The sequence below is a fragment of the Elephas maximus genome, chromosome 1 (assembly GCF_024166365.1).
Source record: "Elephas maximus indicus isolate mEleMax1 chromosome 1, mEleMax1 primary haplotype, whole genome shotgun sequence".
NCBI lineage: Eukaryota > Metazoa > Chordata > Mammalia > Proboscidea > Elephantidae > Elephas > Elephas maximus.
Genome location: NC_064819.1, coordinates 190,208,341 through 190,235,856, shown reverse-complemented (window position 1 = coordinate 190,235,856; position 27,516 = coordinate 190,208,341). Strand labels below are relative to the sequence as shown.

The window sequence follows — 27,516 nt, the reverse complement described above, 5'->3', positions numbered from 1 at the left end:
AATATTAAATAAGGCCTATATATAAATGGGTATATATAAAATACAAAGTTCATGATTGGGAAGGCTTGGTATCGTGGGTTCTCTGTTCTGTTCCACTGCTCTTCTTGTCTACCCTTGTGCCAGTATCACACTGTCTAAATTACTATATATTTATAATAAATTTTGATGACTGGTATAGCAAATACCCCCACCTGGTCCCTCTTTTACAAAACAGCTATTGGCTACAGAACTATGTTGGCTATTCTTCTTTCTTTTTCCACAAGTATTTTGGAAAAGTTTTTCAAGTTTCATAAAATATGTATCCACAAACTACCGTATATATACCTAGCACCGTCGAGTCAATTCCGACTCATAGCAACCCTATAGGACAGAGTAGAACCGCCCGATAGAGTTTTCAAGGAGCGCCTGGTTGATTTGACTGCCGACCCTTTGGTTAGCAGCCGTAGCATTTAACCACTACACCACCAGGATTTACTGTATATATAAATTATGGTATTTTTTCATACAATGGAGTAGTGATTGAAATAAATGAATAAACTAGAACATAGCTAAATCTCATAAACAAAACAGTTGAAAAGTTCTAGAGGGATTTATATAGTATGATATAATTCATATTAAATTTAAAACATTTAAGTAAATACTAGGGACCTTTTAGAGGCACATGTGTATGGTTTGGTTTTGTGCGTACGTGTGTGTGTGTGTGTGAGTACATGTAAAATTATCAAAGCCTTTACAGTAATGAAGAACACAAATTTCAAGGTGGTGATAATCTCTGGAGCAAAGGGAAGAGAATTAATTTAAGCAAGCATAAACAAGTCATTTCAATAACACAATGTGTGTGAGAGGAGTGAGTGAGTAGCCTGGTTTGTGATAAAACACATGAAGATTCATATGACTATTGTGAATTGGAAAAAAAATCTTTTGAGTGGATATTTCAGTGTAACCTCTAATTGTTGTTAGGTGCCGTCCAGTCAATTCCGACTCATAGGGACCCTTTGCACAACAGAACGAAACACTGCCTGGTCCTGTGCCATCCTTACAAACGTTGTTACGCTTGAGCTCACTGTTGCAGCCACTGTGTCAATCCACCTCGTTAAAGGTCTTCTTTTCCGCTGACTCTGTACTTTACCAAGCGTGATGTCCTTCTCCAGGGACTCATCACTCCTGGTAACATGTCCAAAGTATGTAAGACACAGTCTAGCCATCCTTGCTTCTAAGGAGCATTCTGGTTGTACTTCTTTCAAGACAGATTTGTTCATTCTTTTGGCAGTCTATCGTATATTCAATATTCCTTGCCAGCACCACGGTTCAAAGGCAACAATTCTTCAGTCTTCCTTATTCATTGTCCAGCTTTCGCATGCATATGATGGAATTGAAAATACCATGGCTTGGGTCAGGCACACCTTAGTCTTCATACATATAATACATATAATTATAATAATATAATTGTATACATTAAATTATTAAATTATAGTACATATAATTCAGGTATATTTCTCCTTCAAACTCATCTATCTACTTAAAATAAATGACCTTTCTTAAAGACTTTCTCCCATTCTCCTCACCACTTACCCTTAATTCCCTTCTTCCCTACCAAGATGTGGCTCAACAATGAAACAAAACCGGTTTTAAAGCAGAAGTTTAAAAAAATCCAAATGGAATGTAATTTATGAATTTGCCAAAGCCTCATCATTAAAGAGAGGCAAATCAAGACATGCTTTACTGCAGGCATAATAAAATGTATTATAGATCTGAACACAATCTGAAGTAAATAATTGGAAAATGTTCTGACTTTAGAGCAGAAATACTCATTTAACTAGTGATAAAATAAACATTACTCGAACTTTAAGATCATTTATTTTGATTTTAAAATGAAATAAACTGGATACAAAATAGGTACCATTAAAAATTTAAACAGTAAGAATTATGTGGGAAGGACCTTAAATAGTCAGTGCCCAACATTCCAGCAGAGGCAGGAATTTCCTTTAGGATAACCTTACATGTCCAAGTTTTTTCACTTCTCAAGCTGGGCACTCACGGCCCTAGGCAGCTCACGCCATCTTTATTTATTACTGTTTTTACGTTTTCCTTATATAATGCAAACTTCTTTTCTTAGAACTTCTGCCTATACAAGAATACATGATCTAGTCATTTATAAAAACCAACTGCAAATGTAAGTGCAGACATGATGATTTCTAAAGGATGTGATTACTGTATCAGAATGAAATTTTGTTTTGGCATTGTCACTTCCAAAACCTACTAATTTACTTTTTTAAAAAAACCTAAAAAACAAAAGACAGATTTGTTCATTGATGGTTTCTTAGATATAATATTTTTATTTTGTAACATTTATTTTTTCAGCCCTGGAAGGGAGATCTGGAAATCAGGCAGAACCGGTTTTACACTGAGATCTCATATCTACAAGGCCTTTCTTTAAGTGGTGTCAAACCAGTCCCAGTTGCAAAGATGATGAGTCCACTCTCACCGGCTGACCCAAGGTTGCTGGCTGTGTGTCCTCTCCAGCAAGCCAGACACTGTGGTACGCAGTCTTCTCCTCCCTTTTATCCCTCAGCCTGGCCCTTGTCTCTTCTACTTTAGCTCTCCAAGTTAGCTGGGAAGCAGAGAACAGCTTAGGCCACGGGAAAGCCCTAAAAATAATCCTATTAAACCCGTTGCTGTCAAGTTGATTCTGACTCATAGTGACCCTATAGGACAAAGTGGAACTGCCATTGTGCTTCCAGGCAGCAGCTGGTGGATTCAAACTGCCAACCTTTTGGTTAGCAGCTGATCTCCTAATCATTACACTGCCAGAATTCCTAAAAAAAAATCCTACTGGGGGGATGAAAAGCTCATTTTATCCTTTCTTTGGATATTGTGACAAAGAAAATGCCACCACTGCATCTGATCATATTTTGTTGGGGAAATATTCATGTATTTCAATTCATTTTAACAAGTATTTACTAAGTACCAGGCCTGCACTAGGTCCTAGGCCCTGTGCTAGTACTGTAGTTACAGTAAAGACAACTGGTGACATTGCAAAAAGTTAGCCATCTTAACAATGACTCTCCTTCATACACTGAGTGAAGGCAACCAGGCAATATATGTCCCGTGATGTTTTCCAGACTTGGAGATGGCCCTAATAGACCCTGGTATTTTCCCACCGGTAGATGGAACACATAAACAGCTTTAACCTCAGTTTCACATGAGATTTAAACAGTTCTAGCCTTTTTTTTTTTTTTTTTTTTTGCTAGAACTTACACATGGAAAGGTTTAAAAAGAGTGAATTAAGAGACTGAAAATTATCATATTAAGAATAACCCATCATAATTAGAAGTCATTTGCTTTATTGGACAGGTGACAGTTTTAACAAGAGTATAAATTAGATATAATTGTGTAACATGGAAGCTAGGATATTTACATCCAAACATCATTCTACTAACAGGTACTTTAAATATATTTAATTTAATAAAAATTTTGATTGCTAAAGATATTTACATTTGGGTATAGTAAAAAAATAAAGCAAAGACAGAAGTTCTTCCTTCCCTGTCAGTAATTCAGAAAGATTTACATAACAATTTGCACCAACTGATTTCAAAAACTGAGCAGTATTACATTTTCCATGAACACAAACTTTGAAATACTAGTGATTGTGCTACAGTGAAAATTGTTGGAGACAACCTGTGTAGGAAATACGATCAAGATTCATAATTGCACAAATCTGAAAGGTCTTACATTTCTCATCACAAATCGCACTGCTGTCATAACTCACAAAGAAGTAAGTGTAGTATTTTATAAACTGCTTACTTTCTAGGACTGCAAATTGTCTAGCTAAACCATATAAATTTTTCGGCTGCAAATCTTCAATGTCATAGGCCTGTGTCAGGATGTACTCCAGCTTCCAGTTGGATTCTCCCTTCAGATTAGCCTCTGTCAGGTTCAGGTAATACTGAAACATATCCTATAGTTAAAAACAATAACAAAGCCTGGTTCACCTCATGGTGTATAAAGCATTGCACAACAAGAAGAATTATTAGGATTTAAGTAATATTCTTAACTTAATGAGAGTTTTGGTCATTTAAAAAAACAAGTGAGAATTAGTTTTAAATAAACGAGTCTCTTGATAAAAATCTACATTACTTCTTTTAATCTTAAAAATAATAAAACGTCAATATTTCAAAAATCGATCAATGGGATACACCCCATTAATAGAAAAAAAAGAGAAGAACCACATGATCATCTCAATAGATGCAAAAAAGGCATTCATTAAAACCCAACACCCTTTCCTGATAAAAGCTCTCAAGAAGATAAGAATACAAGGGAAATGCCTCGACACAATTAAGGGTATCTATGAAAAACCAACACCCAATGTTATACTCAATGGAGAAAGACTGAAAGCCTTCCCCTTGAGAACAGGAATGAGAAAAGGATGCTCACTATCACCACTTCCACTTAATATCATCCTGGAAGTCCTAGCCACAGCAATAAGGCAAGAAAAAGAAGTAAACGTAATCAAATTGGAAAGGAAGAAGTAAAACTATCTCTATTTGTAGATGACATGATCCTATATATAGAAAAGTCCAGAGAATCCACAAGAAACTTTCTAGAACTAATAGAAGAATTCAGTAAAGTTGCAAGATACAATATCGACACACAAAACAGTTAGGTTTATATATACAAACGAGGAGAAATCTGAAAAAGAAATCAAGAAAACAATTCGTTTACAATAAAAAACCTGTTGCTGTCAAGTCAATTCTAACTCATAGCGACCTTGTAGTACCTAAAAGAATAAAATACTTAGGAATAAACCTAACCAGCAATGTACAGGCTCATACAATGAAAACTGTAAAACACTGCTACTACAGACTCACTAAAACAGACCTAAATAAATGGAAAGACATTCCATGCTCATGCACTGGAAGACTTAATATTATGAAAATGTCAATACTACCCAAAATGTTCTATAGATTCAACATAATCTCGACCAAAATTCCAACAGTATATTTTATAGAAATTTTATAGAAAAAAGACAAATAACCCAGTCAAAAACTGGCAAAGGACATGAACAAGTGGTTCACCAAATAGGACATGAACAAGTGGTTCACCAAATAGGACATGCAAGTGGCCAACAAACGCATGAAAAGATGCTCAGCATCATTAGCCATTAGAGAGATGCAAATCAAAACTACAATGAGATGCCACTTCACCCCTACTAGAATGGCAATGATTACCAAAAAAAAAAAAAAGAACAGAAAATAACAAGGGTTGGTGAGGATGTGAGGAGATCAGAATTATTATCCATTGCTGGTGGGAATATAAAATGGTACAACTATTGTGGAAAACAGTATGGTAACTCCTCAAAAAATTAAAAATAGAACTACGACTACCATATGACCTAGCATTTCCACTCCTAGGGACCTAAAACATCTATGTTCATAGCAGCTATTCACAGCAACGAAAAGGTGGGAACAACCTAAGTGCCCATCAATAACAGATGAATGAATATATAAAATATGGTCCATAAATACAACGGAATCCTACTTAGCCATAAAGAGAAAATCGGTCCTGATGCATGCTACAACACGCACAAACCTCAAAGACATTATGCTGAATGAAATAAGTCAATCACAAAAGGTCAAATACTGTATGACCTCACCTATATGAAATGACATGAATAGGTAAATATATAGAGACCAATGGTTATTAGTGGTTACCTGCGGTAGGAATGGGAAGAGAGAAAGGGATTCATTCTCTGGGAAGTAATGTGTTTATATCTACCGTGTTGGGAATATTGGCATTGACTAAGGGTAGTGATTACACAATTTGATTAATGTAACTGGTATCACTAAGTTGTGCACCAGAAAAAGGGCGAAATGGCAAATGTTGTATCATATGTAATTTTACAGCAACAACAACAATAGAAAGATCCAGTTGCTGATACCACTTAGGTACAACCAAACACTTCATGGAATTAGTTCTCTTGGTTCAAATGCTTAGGGTCATGTTTTTATGGGACTGTCTAGCCAACTGACATAACACTGTTTTTTGAGTTTCTGATCTACCCCCCAGCTTAATGAGTAGTACCCGGGGTATTGAAAGCCAGTGGCCAATCAAGATATGACGGTTGGTCTCTATTCACCTGGAGCAGCAGAGGAAGAAGACGACACGGGAACCAAAGAAGGAACTGGACCGCAGGTCTAGTTGCCTCCATGAACTATTGCTTCCTCTGCCATGAACTCAGAAGAACTGAATGGTGCCCAGCTACCATTACTGAATGTTTTGATCAAGGACTCAATGAATGAGTCCTGGTCAAAAGGGGAAATATGGAACAGAATTTAAAATTTGTTATAAAATCCAGACTTACTGATGCCATTGGGGCTAGAGGAACTCCTAAATATGTTGTCCTAAGAAAATTTTTGAACCTTAAACTCAAACTATCCCCTGAAGTCATCTTCAATCTAAACAGCCATTTAGCCTAATTAGTAAAAAATGTTAGCTTTGAGCACTGCACACTCCCAAAGAATTATCTATTCAAACCAAAAAACCAAACCTGTTGCCGCTAAGTCAGTCCTGACTCAGAGCAACACTACAGGACAGAGCAGAATTGCCCCATAGGGTTTCCAAGGAGTGGCTGGTAGATTCGAACTGCTGACCTTTTGATTAGCAGCCATAGCTCTTAACTACTGCAGATCAAATTAACAAAAGTAACTCTGAAGCACAGATGAGTCGTTTATGGGCAGTGAGTATAAGTCAGTGAGGCAAAATAATATAAGGTGAGATAGCAAGAATGCACAACATGAAGAATGTAACCAATGTCACTGAACTGTACATGTAGGAATTGTTGAATACGTGTATGATCTGCTGGGTATATTTTCAATCAATTTATCATGAAAGGTCCCACAGAAAACAATCCAAACCATTTCCCAAGAGGCGGACAAAATAAAAAGCCTTTAATTCACACGCCTCAGAGATAACCACTGCTAATAAATCAACAACCAGTTGCTGTAGGGTCCACTCTGACTCATGGTGACCCCGTGTGTGTCAGAGTAGAACCGTGCTCCGTGGGGTTCCAACGGTTGATATTTCAGGAGGAGATCACTGGGCCTTTCTTCAAAGGCAATGCTGAGTAGGCTGGAACCTCCAACCTTTGGGTTACAGCTGAGCAATTTAATCCAATAAAAAGAAAAATATTATATATCAGTGTGGTGTGGGTAATGGCTGTACTAGCTCATGAGAGACAATTTTTAAATTTTCAGGAATGTTTTTAGTCAACTGATAGCACTTTAGTAGCTTGAAATTAGCATAATAGGCACGTTTATACCACAGAAATCAGTAAACACCACAAATCAAGGCTTCCCCCCTTCCAGAGAACCAGATGTTAAACAGTTACCAGCACTCCAGAGTGTGTGCTGTTTTAGGCTTAATGTACGAAAATAGGAAACCCTGGTGGCATAGTGGTTACGTGCTATGGCTGCTAACCAAGAGGTCGGCAGTTCAAATCCGCCAGGCGCTCCTTGGAAACTCTATGGGGCAGTTCTACTCTGTCCTATAGGGTCGCTATGAGTCGGAATCAACTCGACAGCAGTGGGTTTGATTTTGGTAAAAGATAAATATAAATATTTAGAATATCCATACCAATTTACTTTTTTTTACTTTTCATAAAATAGATTCATACTATACAAATTGTTTTTCACTTTTAAAAAGTGTTTTACTTAGTGCTATATCTCAGTCATCTTCCCATGTCAGTGCATACACACATGCACACGTATATATCTGAGGCTAAGATCCAAACACAGGTAACTAATAGTTGTAAAAGAATTCTTTTTGACTAGTTTATTGGTCAATTGTCTTATTTCCCCATTTAATCTGGTATTTATAGATTAAACCAGATTTCCCCTGCCCTAGCTACTTTGTGAAAATATGCTCAACAGAATAACAGAGCCATATCCTATTAAATTTATCTAGAAAAAAGTGCAATTAAATCAACAGAGACTTTGTTGCTGTTATTGTTGTTGTTTGCTGTTGAGTCAATTCCAACTCATACGGACCCAACAGGACAGAGCAGAACTGCCCCGTAGGGTTTCCTAGGCTGAAAAATTTACAGAAACAGAGTGCCAGGTCTTTTCTCCTGCAGATCGGCTGGTAGCTTTGAACTTCTTACATAGCAGGTGGGCACTTAACCATTGCGTCGCCAGGACTCCTTAAAAGAAACTTCAGTTATAATAGATTCTTTTCAAATTATATTTATGGAAAGGGGCAATTTCGCAAACTGAAGTATCCATAAACTAAATGCCCAGCCTTTTGATGCTAAATTGATCTAAAGCATAGAGCCATGTACATGCTCCACAGAACTTTTTTCTCCCAGGTAAATGTCCAACTGAGTATTTTTTCTTTTTAAATCTTCTTTTTTAACATTTATTGAACATTTACTACAGATCAAGCATTTTCCTAAATGCTTTACATATATTTGCTCACTTTAATCCTCACAACAACTCAATGAAATCAGTAAATATATTAATCCCTATTTTATGGAGAAGTAGTATTATGGAGAAGGGACATAGAGAAGTTAAGTACTACAGCTTGAGAGAATATGGTTCTAGAGCCTACACTCTTCCTAAGTTATGTTCTTGTGAAGTGTAATTAAGGAGTCCTGGTGGTACGGTGGCCCCCTGGTGCCACAGACATTAAGCGTTTGGCTGTTAATCAAATTTCGGCAGTTCAAATCCACCAGCCGCTCCTTGGAAACCCTATGGGGCAGCTCTACTCTGTCCTATAGGATTGCTATGAGTTGGAATTAACTTGATGGCAATGGTTTTAGATTTGTTTTGTTTTGTTTTATGGGTAGTGACTGGTTAAGTGCTTAGCTGTTCACTGAAAGGCTAGTGGTTTGAACCCACCAGCCGCTCTGTGGGAGAAAGATGTAGCACTCTACTTCCATAAACATTAACCACTGCCATCGAGTCGATTCCAACTCACAGTGACCCTATAAGACAGCGTAGAACTGTCATACAATTTCCAAGGAGCGCCCGGTGGATTCAAACTGCTGACTTTTTGGTTAGCACCCGAGCTCTTAACCACTGTGCCACCAGGGTTTCACCATAAAGATTACAGACTTGGAAGCCCTATTGGCAGTTCTACCCTGACCTACAGGGATGCTATAAATCAGAATCGACTCGACATCAAGGGGTTTGGTTTTGGTTATGGTTTAGTAATGGAGTCCCTGGGTGGTGCAAAGAGCTAAGCGCTCGACTACTATCTGAAAGGTTGACAGCTCAAATCCACCCACAGAGGTCTCAGAGGACAGGCCTGGCTATCTTCTTCTGAAAGTTCACAGCTTTAACAACCTTGCAGAGAAGTTCTACTAGGCACTCATGGGCTGCCATGAGCCAGAATCAGCTCAACAGCAGCAACAACAGCATGGCCTAGTAAAAAGCTTAAATATGTATACAAGTCCACAGGCAAGGCCCAAATTGGGTGCAATCTAAATAAATCTTAAGTCCTGACATAGAAACAGCCTTCCAACGGTTAATTTCCTAAGCCCATACTTAGAAAGTGCTGACAAACATTCCAAACATCAAAAAGAATAAAGAAATTCTGAGATTTCACTATAAAACTCATATAGCTATATAAGTGAAATGGTTACAGCTACACATCAACAGAAATTCACGCTGAATACAGAAGAGAACATGGAATGAGAATTATCACTGCTGATGTCAGATGGCTCCTGGCTGAAAGCAGAGGATATCAGAAAGATGTTTACCTGTGTTTTAGTCACTATGCAAAGACATTCGACTGTGTGGCCCATAACAAAATATGGATAACATTGTGAAGAATGGGAATTCCAGAACGCTTAATTATGCTCACGTGGAACCTGTACATAGATCAAGTGGTAGTCGTTCGTTCGGACAGAACAAGGGGATACCGTGTGGTTTAACATCAGGAAAGGTATGCGTCAGGGTTGTATCCTTTCACCACACTTATTCCATCTGTATAATGAGCAAATAATTCAAGAAGCTTGATTATATGAAGAATGGGGCATCAGGATTGGAAGAATACTCATCAACAACCTGCAATATGCAGATGACACAACCTTGCTTGCTGAAAGTGAAGAGGATTTGAAGTCCTTACTGATGAAGATCAAACACTACAGCCTTCAATATGGATTACAGCTCAACATAAAATAAAAATCCTCACAACAGGACTGATAAGCAACATCATGATAAATAGAGAAAATACTGAAGTTGTCAAGGATCTCTTTTTACTTGGAAGTAGCAGTCAAGAAATCGAAAGACCCATTGCATTAGGCAAATCTGCTGCAAAAGAGCTCTTTTGAAGACTAAGGTACACCTAACCCAAGTCATGGTATTTTCAGTCACCTCATATGCATGCAAAAGCTGGACAATGAATAAGGAAGACTGAAGAAGAACTGATGCCTTTGAATTATGGTCTTGGCTAAGAATATTGACTATATCATGGACTGCCAGAAGAACTACAAATCTATTTTGGAAGAAGTACAGCCAGAAGCAAGGAATGTGAGACTTCATCTCACATACTTTGGACATGTCATCAGGAGGGCCCATTCCCTGCAAAAGGACAAGCATGCTTGGTAAAACAGAGGGTCAGCAAAAGAAAGGAAGACCCTCAACGAGATGGACTGATACAGTTGCTGCAATGACGGGCTATGTAGCATAACAAGGACTGTGAGGATAGCACAGGACCAGGAAGTGTTTCGTCCTGTTACTCACAGGGTCACTATGAGTCGGGGACCAACTCTATGGCATCTAACAACAGCAATATAGCTATGCGTAGAAACATTCAACTAAACTAATGGAAACTGCAAATACATGCATAAATATGAAGTCAATTCTAAAACTGTGCCAACTTACCAGTAATTGATAATCACGAGGATCATACTGAAATAGTCTGACACCAGGATTGTTGGTTTGCTTTTCTAGAACACTCTTCACTGGAGTAACAGCAGGAGCCACAAATAAAGAACTCACTGGACTTCCTGGACAAAGCATGTATTTAAAAAAAAAAAAAAAAAAACAGAATTTAACTATACTAAAAATATGAACAAGTTTCAAATTAAGAGATTAAAGACATAGCCAAATTACATATAATCATTGATGGATCCTGACCAGCAAGAAACAACTGTAAAGAGACATTTCTGAGAAAATTGGGGAATTTTTACTATGGATTGGTATTAGATAATACCAAATAATTACTGTTTATTTTGTTATGTAAGTTAATGTCTATATACTTTAGCAATGCATATCGAAGTATGTAGGCTGAAATTATCTGGTAAAGCAAATGAGGTAAAGTCTTGATAAGTGTTGAATAAGAGATGGGTGCATGAAAATTTGTTATATCCTTCTCTATGCTCCTGCATATTTGAAATATTTTATGCACACAAAACACAAAACTAGTTTGCTCTGCATCTCTACCAAAAAAAGTATTCCAATAATTACATAAGAATTTGATTAGTGTCACTTTGTTTTACATATACATAAAATACATATATATAGATAGATATACATGCATATTCATATACATGTTTTTTTTTATAAGACTAAATATCTTTTGAGTAAAAAAAGCTGTCAAATGCATTTAAACAATGCCATTTTACCAAACCCACTGATTCTGTATGAAAGAGTATAACATTTTTGAGAATTTCTCCAATGGCTGAAAAAACGCATGTTAATTTTTATTTTGACTAGCATAAAATCTGAAGTCCTATTTTGTTAACTCTCAGTTTTCTGCCCTCATTCAGAAGTAATCTTCAAAACGGCAGATAATCTAAAATTCATTGTTTTTAAGAGCTTAATGTACTTTATTTCAAACTATTGATATAAATGGTGCTTGGCTTTTTAAATTCTTAGAAGTAAAACATGTCAAAAAACTTGAGTCTAGCAGGTGAACGGAGCATTTCAGAGGTTTTGCTGACCACAATTAAATGAAGCTGGCTCTATGGAACTAACAGGAATGCTTGCTGAAGAAATCCAATTACAAGGCCTAATCTTATGATTAGACACTCACCATACAACCATCTGAAATAATTCAGAAAAGGCTGGTGCTGGCAATTTGATATAATGAAATTTTTCCTGAATCTTCCTTGCTATGCTTAAGCATCTTAAACTAGAGAGATTCAAACAGACTGTCACATTACCTTTTTTATCTGAAAGAACCATAATGCTATCTCTGTGTGTATGTCCATAAAATTGCCCTGCAATGATATCACTGTATTTTCTAAAAATATCTATCAATTTCTCATTATAGTATTCTCTCATCGCCGTGGTGCTCCTTGAAAAGGGTAGATACCCCACCGGAACATGTGCTATGAGGTACACCTGGAAGAAGAAACACAAGGACTAGTGAGAATTGTTCTGCACATTTATCATAGCTAAATAGCATCGACGGCACTGGGTTTTTGGTTTAAATAGCACCTGGATTTCAATGCCCAAGATTGAAAGTACATATATTAATTGAAATCTAGAAGCTGAATGTACCATCTCTCCTATTTATTACAAAAAAGAGATAAACTTAGAAAAATTTTAAAATCACTATATTTGCTCTTGTCTCATTTAAGCTATTCCGTTGAGGAGATAACTATGACCTTGATCACAAATTTTAAAATAGGGCTCTCTTTATATTTAGAGATGCCAATCGATCTTCAAAGCAGTAAAAGCGAAACAAAACAATGACAGAGAGAAGTTGTCAGGTGTTTCACAGGAAACCATCTTCAAATTATAATACTTTTATAAATACCTAACCCCACCCCCAAGTTCAGTAAATACACCTATTTAGCCTTCTGTTTATCCCCTGATGATTTTGGTCTATGTGATCTACCTTCTCCTTATTTTGCCAAGAGCTGTTCAATGTATTTTCTAGCCATTCAAACTGATTTGCTGGGTCAGTCTTGTTCAGGGTCACAATGTTTGGGCTGTAGTACAAGTTTGTGTTTAGACTGATGATTCTAAGACTCGAATTAGCGGTAACTTTCTGTGAATAAAAGCCACCTATAAAAACAAATTCAAAACACATTTTAGGGAAACACATACACACAGACATTGTGAAAGCAAATTATTAATTAAGATTTGCAATCCAGTCAGGAAAATTGTACTTACTACACGTGGTTTTGTTTGCACATCCATAGGCTGTCATTTAATTAGAATAAGGTTTAACAAACATTTATTTAACCTACTATGTGTCAGGTCCAATGTGCTATTTCTGCATATTATGGTAATAACAATTGTATACAATATCCAGATGAGAAACGAATGAAATGTTTTGGCATGAGGTGATGGGTTACTGAATTGAATTAAAAATAATAATAATATATCAACTCCTACTTTTTTATTTTTGGGGAGTTAAGACAATAGAAAGGAGCCTGGGTGACAAGCAGTTTGCAATCTGCTGCTAACCTAAAGGTTGGTGGTTCAAACACCCCTAACGGCTCCATGGAAGTAAGGCCTGGAGAACTGCTTCCATCAAGACTACAGCCAAGAAAACACTATGGAGCAGTTTTATTCTATAACCCATGGGGTGATCATGAGTCAGGTGCCAACTCGATGGTAGCTAACAACAAAAACAACATGCGAGATACTGTGAAATCTAAAAATCCAGAGAATGGAAACACATTCCCATTGGAGTTTGCCAGAGACTATTGAAGAAGAAATGGCAAATAAACCAGAACTGCTACAATCCCAGTGGAGAGGAAGCTTAAAGGCATAACTCCAGGCAGCCTTTGTCCCAGTGGTGACAGAATACTCAAGGGTCTGCTGCAATGGTAGTTGGAGAGCTGGCCACTCAGATCCAGGCCCTGCTTTCTCTGCCCTCAGCCCGCTCACTACCAAAGCCTTTTCTGAGCTTTTAAACATGACTAATCACTGCCTTTTTAATTTCCTTTATTCTTGCCTGTAGTCATGTCAGCTTATGATTCTTACTGTGGTTGCAACAGGGCAGAGAGCTTTGAATCCGGTGGAAGTTATTTTTGAAAAATAACTTCAGTAGTAGGAGATTACAACAGTTCTCACTAGGGCTATGGGATAACAAAGTTTTAGCGCCTTTGGGCTGGGCCTCTCTGCATCAAACCACTTTTGCATTTAAGACTTTCAGACAAAGCTTTTTAAGACTTTCAACAATAACAGGTGTACTCCAATGTTTAACTGGAAAGTTCTCCTAAATCATCACTCTGAAACTTATATGGCTTTCCTTAGGGTCATCACGCCATTTGTCAGATCTTTTTCTGCGTGCTTCTCTCTCTCTGAGCTTCCTTACAATCCAGAATGTCTCTTTAGGACCTCCTGCCATTTTTTTCTTGCTCTCTCTTCAAATTATCCAAGCTTTCCATGTGTCTTGCAGGTGTAGGGGCCTAGGACTAAACATTACCAGTATCAGTTGCTGTTGAGTCAATGCCAACTTGTGACAACCTCATGTGTGGTGTGTCGGAGCAGAACCAGGCTCCACAGGGTTTTCAGTGGTTGATTTTTTTTGAAAGTAGATCACCAGGTCTTTCTTAGGAAGCACCACGTTGCAATTGAGTTGATTCCAACTCATAGTGACCCTATATGACAGAGTAGAGCTGCCCCATAGAGTTTCCAAGGAGTGCCTGATGGATTCGAACTACCGACCTTTTGGTTACTAGCCATAGCTCTTAACCACTATGCCACTAGGGTCTCAAATACATTATTCTGTGATTTTCTGAGTGCTGCAAACAAACAAATAAATAAAGCAGGGGTAAAAACCCTGGTTCAAATGCTTTTCTTGCTCTCTGCCCTGACAAAAAGACATGGAAAAAAAAAAAAAAACAGAATTCCAGGCATTGACTTAATGTTTATCTGAAAATTTAAAAAACATCAAGGCTTTAGTTTAGCAGCTGGGCACCTCCATCAAGCTCATAAAATGTCAGGGATGTGGCTGGTGTGGTTTTGCGAGCTGCTGAAGCAGGGGCCTTTGTAGTTACCACCCAGGGAAGGCCTTATGGAGCACTGCTTACACCCCACCATTCCAAGCATCTCAAGCTCCATTTTAAAAGCTGAGATATCATCACTTTCTCAGAGGTTTGTTTTATAAAATTCTGCCTGCTTGGTTAAAAGTTAATGTCCATTCTCTCTTTTCAATCAATTTTCTAATTCTAAAGATGTACTTTCATTTACATTAAAATCCAAAGTTGAGTTTTTGTTTCATGTGAACCACACCTAATCAAGGGTGGGAAAAGAATGGGAAGAACTCCCTACAAATAAACAGGTTCACAACAGGGGTCCAAAGCAATGTTTCTACTCACTGTCCTCCATAGAGAAACTGAGTCCAGAGGCTCTCTGGAGTTGTCACACCTAAGCAAACATTAAAGATCTAAGTCTAAACAACATGAATAAAAATGGAGGCAAAATACGAATGAGTAACTCTTTCACTTACCTTCCCTTAAGGTACTGATAGCTTCTTCATTTAGCCATGGTTTCCAAAGGTTTGCAACTGCATTGTACACTTTGCTGGTGGCTACAGGCAGTTGATCCTGAAACAAACAACATAATACACCATTTAAATATTAGAAGGTACATGGATTAATCAGCTTAAACTCTACTTGACTATTTACTAATGCATTAAGCATCTGGAGATGCAGGGATGAATGCCAGATAGACTTTATCTTCAAGGCACTGGTAAATTAGTTGGGAAATGGGAGACAAAACTATAAAACAATGTGCTGTGCTAGGTGCTACCACAAAGGTCATAAAAGTGTAGAAACAAGAAGAATCAAGTCTTCCCCAGGGTGTTTAGGGTGGAGACCACAGACAGCATTTGAACCAGGCCTTGAATAATGATTTCACCAACTTGACAAGAAACGGCGTCAGAGAAAAAACAGCAACGGCCCATACAGAGACACAGAGGCACAAAAGTCTGTATCCAATACAGAGACGATCACGTGTTTTAGTGTGCCAGGGCATTAAGATGGGAATGGGAATGTGTTTACTAAAGAGGCAGTAAGAGCAGGTTTGAGTCTGAGCATGTTGTGTCTGGTGCAGAATGCCAAGGGAATGAGAAAAAGTCATTATTTTAGAATTAATGTTTAAACCATTATAAAGCTCCTTAACTCCCTGAATGAAGATTCTTAACCATGCACTTTTGATTTGAAGTTCTCTTTAGTTTAGCCTAAATTATATCATGTTTTGAATTTTTTAAGACTATATTTTATAAAACATTAGTTCATAATCATAAAGTGAATAAAATGAAACTGTCTTTATGGTACATAAGCTATAGGGAAAAACTTTACAAAAGTAAATACTGAATAAGAATAAAAATAAATCATTTGTGAAATTGGATAATTATTTCTATTATTATTTTAAAAACTTCTACTTAAAAACTGAAGCCCTTTTCTCTACTTCCCTCATTTCCTTCTGTATATTGCTGATACAGATCTATTCCTTAGAGGCATATTCCTGTCAGCACTAACGAAAACACTTCGTCATCTTCCAAGGTGACACCAAAGTCACATTAGTTCAGGGTGACTTTTCTTAGCTGCCTAATGTGTGATGAAAACAGATATATATTCAGGTCGAGTAATAACCAAACAACTTATTTTAACTGAAACGAATTACTCAGAATATATTTTCACTTTGTATCAAAGATCAAGATCACCTGACTGAGAATTAAATGAAGGCTGAGGCCAATCTGGAGTCTGATTAAGAAATGGTAACAACAATAATGGTAATATAAAATAACAGTCTTGGGTTATGTGTTTACTTTGGGATGGACACCAACATACTGATGTTGTCATGTAGGATCTTAATATTATATAAAAATCACCCTAGACTTCCCTATTTTAAATATGAGCACCAGAGAAGTTAGGTGACTTGTCCAGGGACAGCCAATCAGTCCTGTAGCTGGTCTCAATTCCAGATTTTTCCACCATCGCTCTTACATCCAGTTGTATATGACACCATGTTCCCTCCCAATTTTTTTTGGCTGTGACATGGCCACTGCCAAGAAATGAGGTGTAATGGGAAGGGAGCCACCCATAAGCTTGGTGGTACCAGTCTTGCCAGTGCAGGAGTAAATAAGGACCCTGACTATTTCCTTGGGCAGCAACAGGAAGGAATCCCTGGGCTGCCCACGCTAATACCTACCTCTTCTGATGTAATGGGTGGGGACATGTGTCTGTATACGTATGTTTATGTAGCCATGGTGCATAATTGAGAAATAACACTTATTAAATTTATTCGTCCCTAACATTCATCAGAATTAGATCTCAGATACAAGTCTCTATAAGAAATTTATTTTGGAACTTTGCATGTTACATTTGATATTTCTGAAACTGCGCAGGAGGGTGGGTAGCATAATGGAAAGAAATTTTCAGATATAAAGTCATTGTTAGAAAGAGAAAACAATTAAATGTTTAAGGTATACCGGCTTTAACCTACTGTAGATATAATAAGATGTATTTTAGAAGTCAATATCTATATTTTTTAATTATTATAAGATTTGACTGCCAAAAAAAAAAGACATAGATAAAGGTAAAATGAAACATACCCTCAAAGGAGTTTCATAAATGTATCTTGTGTCACTATTGAATGACTATATAACATATGGACAAGCTAAAGTAACCACCACCTAACTTACGAGGGGCTTATTATGTGCCTGGGTGGCATAAATGGTTAAGCACTGGACTACTGACCAAAAGGTTGGCGGTTCAAATCCATCCAGAGATACCTCAGAAGTAAGGCCTGATGATCTGCTTACAAGAGGTCACAGCCTTGAAAATCGTATGTGGTATAGTTCTACTCTGCATACTTGAGGTCTCCATGAGTCGGAATCAACACAACAACATTATGTGAGAATTACTAAACTATGCCCCTTACATATATCATAACTAATTTTCATGAAAACTTTGTACCATAGGCATGCACTGTTCCTATTTACAAATGAGGGATCAAGGAATCAGGATCATTCAGTCAATTATTCAAATTGGTCAAACTATTAAGCAGCAGAGCAAGAATGGGGTTTAAATCCTAATTAATATGACTCTTAACCCCACATGGTTTCTATTATACCAGTCTGCCTACCACTTCTGGCATATAAAAACAATGCATGTAACCTTGGGACACCTGGAGATTGTCCTCAAGCCTCTGCACTGTGTCATCTAACATCTCAATAGGAACAAAAGTTGACCATTAGTTGAGTTGCTGACTCACAAACTGTTTATCTCAAGATGGGAGGGCAGTACTAAGAAGTTATTTGAAACTTAGGCTTATCCTAGAATATAACTTTTCAAAATCACTGTAAGCTGGTTGGAGTAGCCAAAATAATCAAAATCTCCATTAAGTACCCAGGTGGAATGAGATGGAAAAAGATTCTAAGCAGAGAGAAAAATGTGGACAAAAATAGAGAGGTATGGAAGTAAATATGCTCATAAAATATTAAGTATTTTAGTCTGAAAAGAGCAAGAGATGTGTCAGAGGATGCTGGTCTAATTTAACACAGGACTGGAGTAAAGAGCTCTGGGATATAAGCTCGTCCCTGGGATATGGATGTGGGATGTGATTGTGAAAACCTGGACAACTTAATATTTCTGGGCTATGTACTATTTCTCACCCATAGGATGAAGGATTGATCTAGACCAGGGGTCAGCAAACTTTTTCCATAAAGGGTCAGATAGTATATACTTTTGGTTTACTGGTCATACAGTCTCTGTCACAACTACTCAACTATGCCTGTGTAGAAAGAAAGTAGTCATGGACATTATGGAATGAACAGACATGTCAGTGTTCCAATAAAACTTTATTTACAAAAACATGTGGAGGGTCACTTCTGGTACACAGGCCATAGTTTGCCAACCCCTGGACTAAACAACAATCTCTGGGATCCCTTGCAACTGTACAAATCTAATATTCTACCCTACTGTAACAGTACCCTGAAACTAGGACTAGTATCCAGCTGTTTTGTACAGAATAGCTTAACAAATGTCACTCTGATTGATCGGAGTCCAGGTGTATCAGGCATTAAATACTGTGAATGCCCTCTATCTGGAATCACCACTTAATTAGATGAAAAGGACTTGAACAAGGACCTCCCCCTTTGGTTCTTATGACATCTTGTTATGTTTTTATTTTTTAATGAAGATTAAATTTAGATCAAGGTGTACAGAGCTTTGTATGCCTAACAGAAAATCTGCAAAATGTAAACACTTGTCAATATTAACCTTCCTTGCTAACCTTGTCACGGAAATTCAAGTGAACTATAAAATTATTCAAAAGAGGGGAGAAATTAAGGAAAATTATGAAGGAAAACAGAAATAATCCACAAATTGGGTGATTTGCTTCTGAAAACTCGCTATTGACATAACTTTTCATAAAGCACTCTACCTCCGTGAGCCTACTCCCATCCCCGACTGTTGCCATGTTACTGTCATAATGTTGGCATTACTAATAAGAAAAATCTTTGGAGCACTTCTGGAAGTTGAGGTCAAATTTACCTGTGGCCAGTAGTCATGATTACCCAATGCAGGGAAAACCTGGAGATTTGGAAAGAGACTCTGGATGGTGGTTGTCATATTAGCAATTACATTTATGACCATTTCTGTCGAGAGTTCTTGTACTGGAACATGAGGTGGACTATCCCTGAAAAGAGACAGGATCATAGAGAACAAGATCAGTTTCTATAAAACTTACCCCTGAGGCCTTGTTATGACATTACAGGCTTCTACTATAAAATAGCAGACAGTAAAGAAGAGCTGATAAACCACTCTTCTTCACCTCCCCACACCCCCAGAAAAAAGAATCCTATAAAAAAGAAAATTAACAAAAAATGTAAAACGAAAGAGAAAGTAAAAATATCAGCCTGCTTCACTGTCTGACCGAAGATCTATGAGATGCAAAAAAAGTATAGGAATTACGAACACAGACTGCAGAGCCAGAATGCCTGATTTCAAATCCCAGCTTTGCCACTTCCTAACTGCAGAGACCTGGGCAAACTACTTAGATGCCTGGTGCCTCCAATTCCTTATCTGTAAAATGGGAAGAATATTAATGCCTATTGTAAAGGCTAAATGGGGAGTTTCAATATGTTAATGAATTAATACAGTACCTAGCATAAAGTAAGCACTCCGTATGACCGATGGTACTGGAAATAATAGGCCTCTTCGACCCTGTCATGATGGATGGAATTCATTAATTACACCACCAGAAGATGATGTTTTACAAAGCTACCGTCACAGATTAACTCCTACTGTGGCCTTTTGTTTGTGTCTTTATTTACATAACCAAAATCTATTATCACATTAATCAACACCTTTAAACATTTATACAAAAGCATGCTGTTTATTGATTCATCCCTTAGCAAACACAGACATATTTCTAAAGTGTGTATTTGAAAAAAACACAGGGACTTTAAAATTTTTTCTTATCTCTAATAATGCTGATTAATTTTATCTAGCGTCTTTCACTCAAATAATTCCTGAAACATAATTAATCTTCTTCAGGACATCAGCATTCTAATAAAGTTTAGGCTGTTGTCATTGTTGTTCCAAAACGAAAACCAAATGCGTTGCCGTGGAGTCGACTTCAACTCATAGCAACCCTAAAGGACAGAGCAGAACTGCCCCACAGAGTTTCCAAGGAGCACCTGGTGGATTCCAACTACCAACCTTTTGGTTAGCAGCTATAGCACTTAGCCACTACACCACCAGGGTTTCCACTATTGCTGTTAAAAAAAAAAAAAAAAAACAAATTGCTGTTAAAAAGAAAAAAAAAAACAAATTGCTGTTAGGTGCCATTAAATCAGTTCCGACTCATAGCGACCCTATCTATCTACAACAGAATGAAACACTGCCCAGTCCTGTGCCATCCTCACAATCATTGCTATAGTTGAGCCCATAAAGTTTCGGATACTGCAGATAAATGCTGAGTTGTGGCTATTTATCTGATCACTTACCCCGTCCATATCATGAAAGATGCTTCTTGTCCTGAATTTTTAATAAAATCAAACGCTGACATAATAAGCTGATATGGAGAATCACACAGAACATCTCCAAAAGGGCCAGGGTTGGAGGCGTTTGCACCTTTGGATGAAGAGCACACCTTTGTGTGGTCATCTGTGATGTGGTAAGTAGGATCTAAGTGTAAGTCGGTCACGTGCCAAAACTGACCTGTTGATTCGACAAGAAATCCTGTTAAATCTAGATCTTCTCTTTTGGGATTCCCATACAAAGACTTACACAAGTAGCGCTAGAGACAGTGCTCCTTCCTTTGAAGGAGGAAAGTCTTAATAATTTAAAGGCTGGCATTCTCTAAAGTTAAATACAATTCTTCCCTGTGAGAAGATGGAGATTCAAATGACATAGGAAGAATTTACATGTGTCAGAATTGATGAGCTCAGTGATAGCGTGGCTGCATAAGAAAGACTACATATTCAAAAATAATTCACATAATGTAATATACATCCTTCTGGAAGGTCAATAATAATATCACGCTGTGTCTTAATAGCAAGTCTCCTAGTAGAATTTAAGGTTTTGGAAATTATTTATATTCTTTTTACAGAAAAACTGACAGAAATGTGATGTCATTTGTCAAATACCCAGTGAGTACATTGCAGAACAAGGAACTAAGTATCACTCATTAATTCTTGCCCAATTTTGCCTCTCAACACCAATGCAAAAAGAATATAAATCTCTAATATTAATTTTTAAGCCCAAAACAGTAATTTCCAGATGTTCTTGAAATCTATATAGTAGAGGTACATCTACTTCTACCATACACTTCTATAAAACGTTAATTATATTAAGGGAAGCAGATATTAAGAAAGATGATTCCAGTGGGTTTTCAGGCAGAAGCCAAGAAACCATTTGATAGCCTCCTCGCTTGGAACTCATCTTGAGACAGATTCTTTCACTGAAGGAAATTCTACTATTACTCCTAATAACAATATCTCTATTAAGTATTTCCTATGTGCCAGGTTCTGTGATAAGCATTTTAAATATACCATACCATTTCCATTTCATTCTCAAAAGCACTCTTTGAAATAGGAATCATTGTTCTCATTTTAGAGTTGAGAAACTAACGCTGGGTCAATCAGAAAACTGGTTCCAGTACACCAAAAAAAAAAAAAAAAAAAGCCTGTTGCCGTTGAGTCGATTCCAACTCACAGCGACCCCCCAGGGCAGAGCAGAACTGCCCCATGGGGTCTCCAAGGCTGTAATCTTTACGGAAGCAGACTGCCACATCTTTTGTTCTAGTACCCAGAAAACCCATATACATGGTTCATAAATGGCAGAATCAAAATCTTAACACCATTTTGAAGGGCTCCCACATTTACTTAGGCATAATTTACATATATCTTCAGTGATTTTGCTGCCCCTTCATATACAATTTTCAAGTTGTTTTAATATTGATATTTTGTTAGACTTTGATTTTTTCCAGTCCACTCTGACTATCACTGATCTCCATCAGATACACACTGAAAGTGACAGCAGCACGTGACTACAGCAGAAGCATGAAGCAAAGTAAATGTAAATGCTTATCTATACAAAGACGGTAAAAGTTAGGTATGCCTAAGGGCAAACCCTTGAAAGAAATCAACAAAATGCCCAAAGCTGACATAAGAAGGTTAAAAATTGGAAACAGTTGATTGATTTGTAAGGTGGTAAAAATGAGAGTTATATTTTGGTTGTTGTTTCTTCCCGATGTTGTCATAATTTTGTAATACATTTAAGCTCATAGGTAAGAAGAGACAAACAAGAGGTCCAGGAGAAAGTCTACATAAAATAGTCTTTATGGTCAATTACTAGGTACTTAGTTACCATTTGAAAATATCTGCCAAGAGTAATTTATTTTTTTCCAAAATGCAGAGAATACCTTAACCATTATTTTCAGCTTAGATATATTTTATCCAGCATACAAAGTAGAGTTGGTGAATAGCTCAGAATTACCCTAGAAACTGGTCTTCCTTGAGGTACTAATATAATGCATCTCGTTTTTATATAAACTCATATTTTTATTATTTGTACAATGCTAAAGTGTATTAAACTGTACACAAGAGTCAGTAGAACAAGGTGATTAAAAGTGGGGTCTCTCCAGAAGAACGAGATGGTGTCCGGCTACCACCAATGACTGCCCTAACAGGGAACACAACAGAGAACCCCTGAGGGAGCAGGAGAGCAGTGGGATGCAGACCCCAAATTCTCGTAAAAAGACCAGACTTAATGGTCTGACTGAGACTACAAAGACCCCGGTGGTCATGGCCCCCAGACCTTCTGTTGGCCCAGGACAGGAACCATTCTCAAACCCAACTCTTCAGACAAGGATTGGACTAGACAATGGGACGGGGAGGGATGCTGGTGAGGAGTGAGCTTCTTGGATCAGGTGGACACTTGAGACTATGTTGGCATCTCCTGCCTGGAGGGGAGATGAGAGGGTGGAGGGGGTTAGAAGCTGATGAAAAAGACACGAAAAGAGAGAGCAGAGGGAGAGAGCGGTCTGTCTCATTAGGGGGAGAGCAATTGGGAGTTGTAGCAAGGTGTATACAAGTTCTTGTGTGAGAGACTGACTTGATTTGTAAACTTTCACTTAAAGCACAATAAAAATAAAAAAAAAAAGTGGGGTCTCTGAACTCAAACTGTCTCACTTCAAATCCAAGCTCTACCACTTAAAGCTGTGTCTCTTTGACCTCTGTTTCTTCGTCTGTAAAACGGGAATAATAATAGTGCCTACTGTGTGAGAATTAAGTGACTTAGTTGAGGTAAAGCACTTAGACAGTGTCTGGTATCTAGTAAGCTCTATATTAGTTTTATTATTATTTTGTATCTCAAAATCTTGAATTTTAGATGGAGCTTTGCAATTTACAAGTAATAACCAAAAAAACAAAACAAACCCGTTGCTGTTGAGTAGATTCTGACTCATAGTGGCCCTACAAAACAGGGTAGAACTGCTCCATAGCGTTTCCAAGGAGCAGATGGTGGATTTGAACTACTGACCTTCTGGTTAGCAGGCTGAGATCTTAGCTACTGTACCACCAGGGCTCCATTTACAAGTAATAGTAACAATTTATTGAGTACTTACAAGGCACTAAGTACTATTTTTTATACTTTACAGGTATTAAGTCATTATTATTTCCATTTTACAGATAAAGAATGGAAGCACACAGTATTATGTTCAAGTTACACATTTCATAAGCAATAGAGCCAGGATATGAATTCAGGAAATTTGACTCTAAAATCTAATTTGCCCTTAATCATTGCACACACTGCCTCTCTGTGTGTTTACATTTGGATGCCCTTCATCCTCACTTTCCTCACACATAAAATAGATAATGACAACATCTGCATTTGAGATCAAGGTCCCTAGATGCTGCAAACAGTTTGTGCTATACTAGTAATCCAGTGGTTGGTGGTTCAAACCCACCCAGCAGTGCTGTGGAAGAAAAGGCCTGGAGATCTACTTCCATTAAGATCACAGCCAAGAAAACCCTATGGAGCGGTTCTACTCGGTAACACACGGGGTTGCCATGAGTCAGAATCGACTTGATGGCAACTACCACCACCACCATATGAGATACTGTAATGAATAAGGGAAACGAGACCATAAGGATATTGAATTTTTGTAAACCAAAACTTAGACTGCATTAAAGGCATATCTCTCTGATGTAAATAGCATCTGGATTTATATATACCCAGCATCTAGAGTATCTCTGACCTACAGTAGGCCCTCAGCAAATATGTCTTCTATTTATATACGATGACATTTAGGCAAAAGTAGGTTTTCAGGATTTCCTCCAGGTCAAGTGATGACTCAGTAATGAAATCTGAACCCGAACCAGTCTCTCCAGACTTATAGTCTAATCCTCCTTCTACTACAATGAACTGCCAGACGGATAAATGAGAGGGTAATTATTTAGATTCTTTAAATAGACGCCCAGAACAGAGCTCTGACAAGTTCTTATCCCGGGCACCATGAATAATGAACCTCTGGAAGCTCACCCCATGCACACAAACCGAAATGCCATACAAAATGCTGTGCGCATGTGTGTTTTCAGGGCCACAGACCTGGCCTGTAGCATAGCCCTCGCTGCAACACAGGTTGCTGGATTCAGAGTCCAAAGTTCTTTTCACTTTTTCTGCAATTACTTTCTTGTTTTGAAAGCAATTTTACTGTGCTTTTTTTTTTTTAGATGAAAGTTTACAGTGTAAGTTCTCATGCAAAAATTTATGCACAAATTGTTTTGTTACACTGGTTGTATTCCCCACAATATGACAGCACTCTCTCTCTTTGCACCCTGGGTCCCCTGTATCCATCCAGCTTATTTGTCCTTTCCTGCCTTCTTCTCTTGCTTTTGGGCAGGAGTTTCCCACTTGGTCTCGTATATTTGATTGAACTAAGAAGCACATTTCTTGCCTCAGGTGTGTTATCATTTGTTTTATAGGCCTGTCTAATCTTTGTCTGAAAAGTGGGTTTTGGGAGTGGCTTCCATTCTGAGTTAGCACAGTATCCAGGGGCCAGAGTCATGGGGATTCCTCCAGTTTCTGACAGACCAGTAAGTCTGGTCTTTTTCTGTGAATTTGAATTTTGTTCTACATTTTCTTCCTGTTCTGTCCAGGCCTCTCCATTGTGGTCCCTGCCAGAGCAGTTGGTGGTGGTAGCCTGGCATCATCTAGTTCTTCTGGGCTCAGGCTGGAGGAGGCTGTGAGTCATGTGGTCCTTTAGTACTCTAGTAAATATTTTCCTTGTGTCTTTGGTTTTCTTCATTCTCCTTTGCTTCCAAATGGGATGGGAACAATAGATGTATTTTAGACGACTGCTCTCAACCTTTTAAGACCCCAGATGCTACTCACCAAAGCAGGCTGTAGAACATTTTCTTTATGAACTGTGTTATGCCAATTGACCTAGTTGTCCCCCAAGACTCTGGCCCTCAGCCCTCAGCCCCAGCAACTCGGTCCCTCAAGGTGTCTGGATGTGTCTGGGAAGCTACTATGACTTTGCCTTAGACACACTGTGCTGATTTCCTCTATATTGTGTGTTGCCCTTCCCTTTGCCAAAGTTGACACTTGTCTACTGTCTAGTTAGTGATTTTCCCTCCCCACCACTCCCTACTCAGAACTATCAGAGATCATTTTTTTTCTATGCAAACCTTTTCTTGAGTTTTTATAATAGTGATTCCATACAATATTTGTCCTTTTGTGACTGACTTATTTCACTCAGCATAATGTCCTGCAGATTCATCCATGTTGTGGTATGTTCTGTGGATTCATCATTGTTCTTTATCATTGCATAGTATTCCACTGTGTGTAGGTACCATAATTTGTTTATCCACTCATCTGTTGATGGGCAGTTAGGTTGTTTCCATCTTTTTGCTATGCGAATAGTGCTGCAATGAACATGGGTGTGCAGATGTCTATTTGTGTGGTGGCTCTTATCTCTCTAGGATACATTCCTAGGAGTGGGATTGCTGGATCATATGGTATTTCTATTTTTAGCTTTTTAAAAGGGTGCCGTATCATTTTCCACAGTGGTTGTACCATTTTGCATTCCCACCAGCAGTGCATAAGAGTTCCAATCTCCACACAACCTTTGCAACATTTGTTATTTTCTGGATTTTCCTTGATTAGTGCCAGTATTGTTGGGGTGAGATGGTATGTCATTGTAGTTTTGATTTGCATTTCTTTAATGGCTAATGATCTCAAGCATTTTTTCATGTGTCTGCTAGCCATCTAAATGTTTTCTTTGGTGAAGTGTCTGTTCAAATCTGTCATGGATTGAATTATGTTCCCCCAAAACTGTGTGTATCAACTTGTTTACGCCATGATTCCCAGTATTGTGTGGTTGCCCTCCATTTTGTGATTGTAATTTTATGTTGAGAGGATTAGGGTGTGATTTTAACACCAACCTTATTCAGGTCACCTCCCTGATCCAAGGTAAAGGGAGTTTCCCTGGGGTGTGGCCTGAACCATCTTTTATCTCTCAAGAGATAAAAAGGGAGCAAGCAGAGAGTTGGGGACCTCATACCACCAAGAAAGCAGCACTGGGGGAAGAGTGCGTCCTTTGGACCTGGGGTTCCTGCGCCTGAGAAGCTCCTCGACGAGTGGAAGATTGATGACAAGGAATCTTCTTCCACAGCCAAGAGAGAATGCCGTGTCCTGGAGCTGACACCCTGAATTTGGACTTCTAGCCTACTAGACTGTGAGAGAATAAACTTCTCTTTGTTAAAGCCATCCACTTGTGGTATTTCTGTTATCGCAGCACTTGATAACTAAGACAATATCCTTTGCCCATTTTTTAATTAGGTTGTTTGTCTTTTTGTTGTGTAGGTGTTGAAGTATTTTGTAGGTTTTAGAGATTAGGTCCTTGCCAGAGATGTAATAGCCAAAAAATATTTTCCCAGTCTGTAGGTTCTCTTTTTACTCTTCATGTGAAGTCTTTCGATGAGTGTGTTTAATTTTTAGGAGCTCACAGTTATCAAGTCTATCTTCTGGTGTATGTGCATTGTTAGTAATGGTTTGTATTGTATTTATGCCGTGTATTAGGGTCCCCAGCATTG

The 27,516-nt window shown here is 38.0% G+C and overlaps 1 protein-coding gene across 1 annotated transcript in view; it reads right to left on the bottom strand.

Moving 5' to 3' along the window:
* Window positions 1-2,307: 2,307 nt before the first annotated feature.
* The window catches only part of SMPDL3A (sphingomyelin phosphodiesterase acid like 3A), a 29,131-nt gene continuing 3,922 nt past the window's right edge, over window positions 2,308-27,516 (bottom strand). Inside the window, exons 2-8 of the mRNA XM_049900106.1 lie at window positions 20,923-21,136; window positions 19,466-19,610; window positions 15,415-15,511; window positions 12,847-13,016; window positions 12,167-12,347; window positions 10,884-11,008; window positions 2,308-3,958 (exon numbers count right to left, since the gene is read on the bottom strand). Coding sequence (XP_049756063.1) covers window positions 3,653-3,958; window positions 10,884-11,008; window positions 12,167-12,347; window positions 12,847-13,016; window positions 15,415-15,511; window positions 19,466-19,610; window positions 20,923-21,136 — 1,238 coding nt within the window. The 3' untranslated portion in view covers window positions 2,308-3,652. The remainder of the gene's footprint in view (window positions 3,959-10,883; window positions 11,009-12,166; window positions 12,348-12,846; window positions 13,017-15,414; window positions 15,512-19,465; window positions 19,611-20,922; window positions 21,137-27,516) is intronic.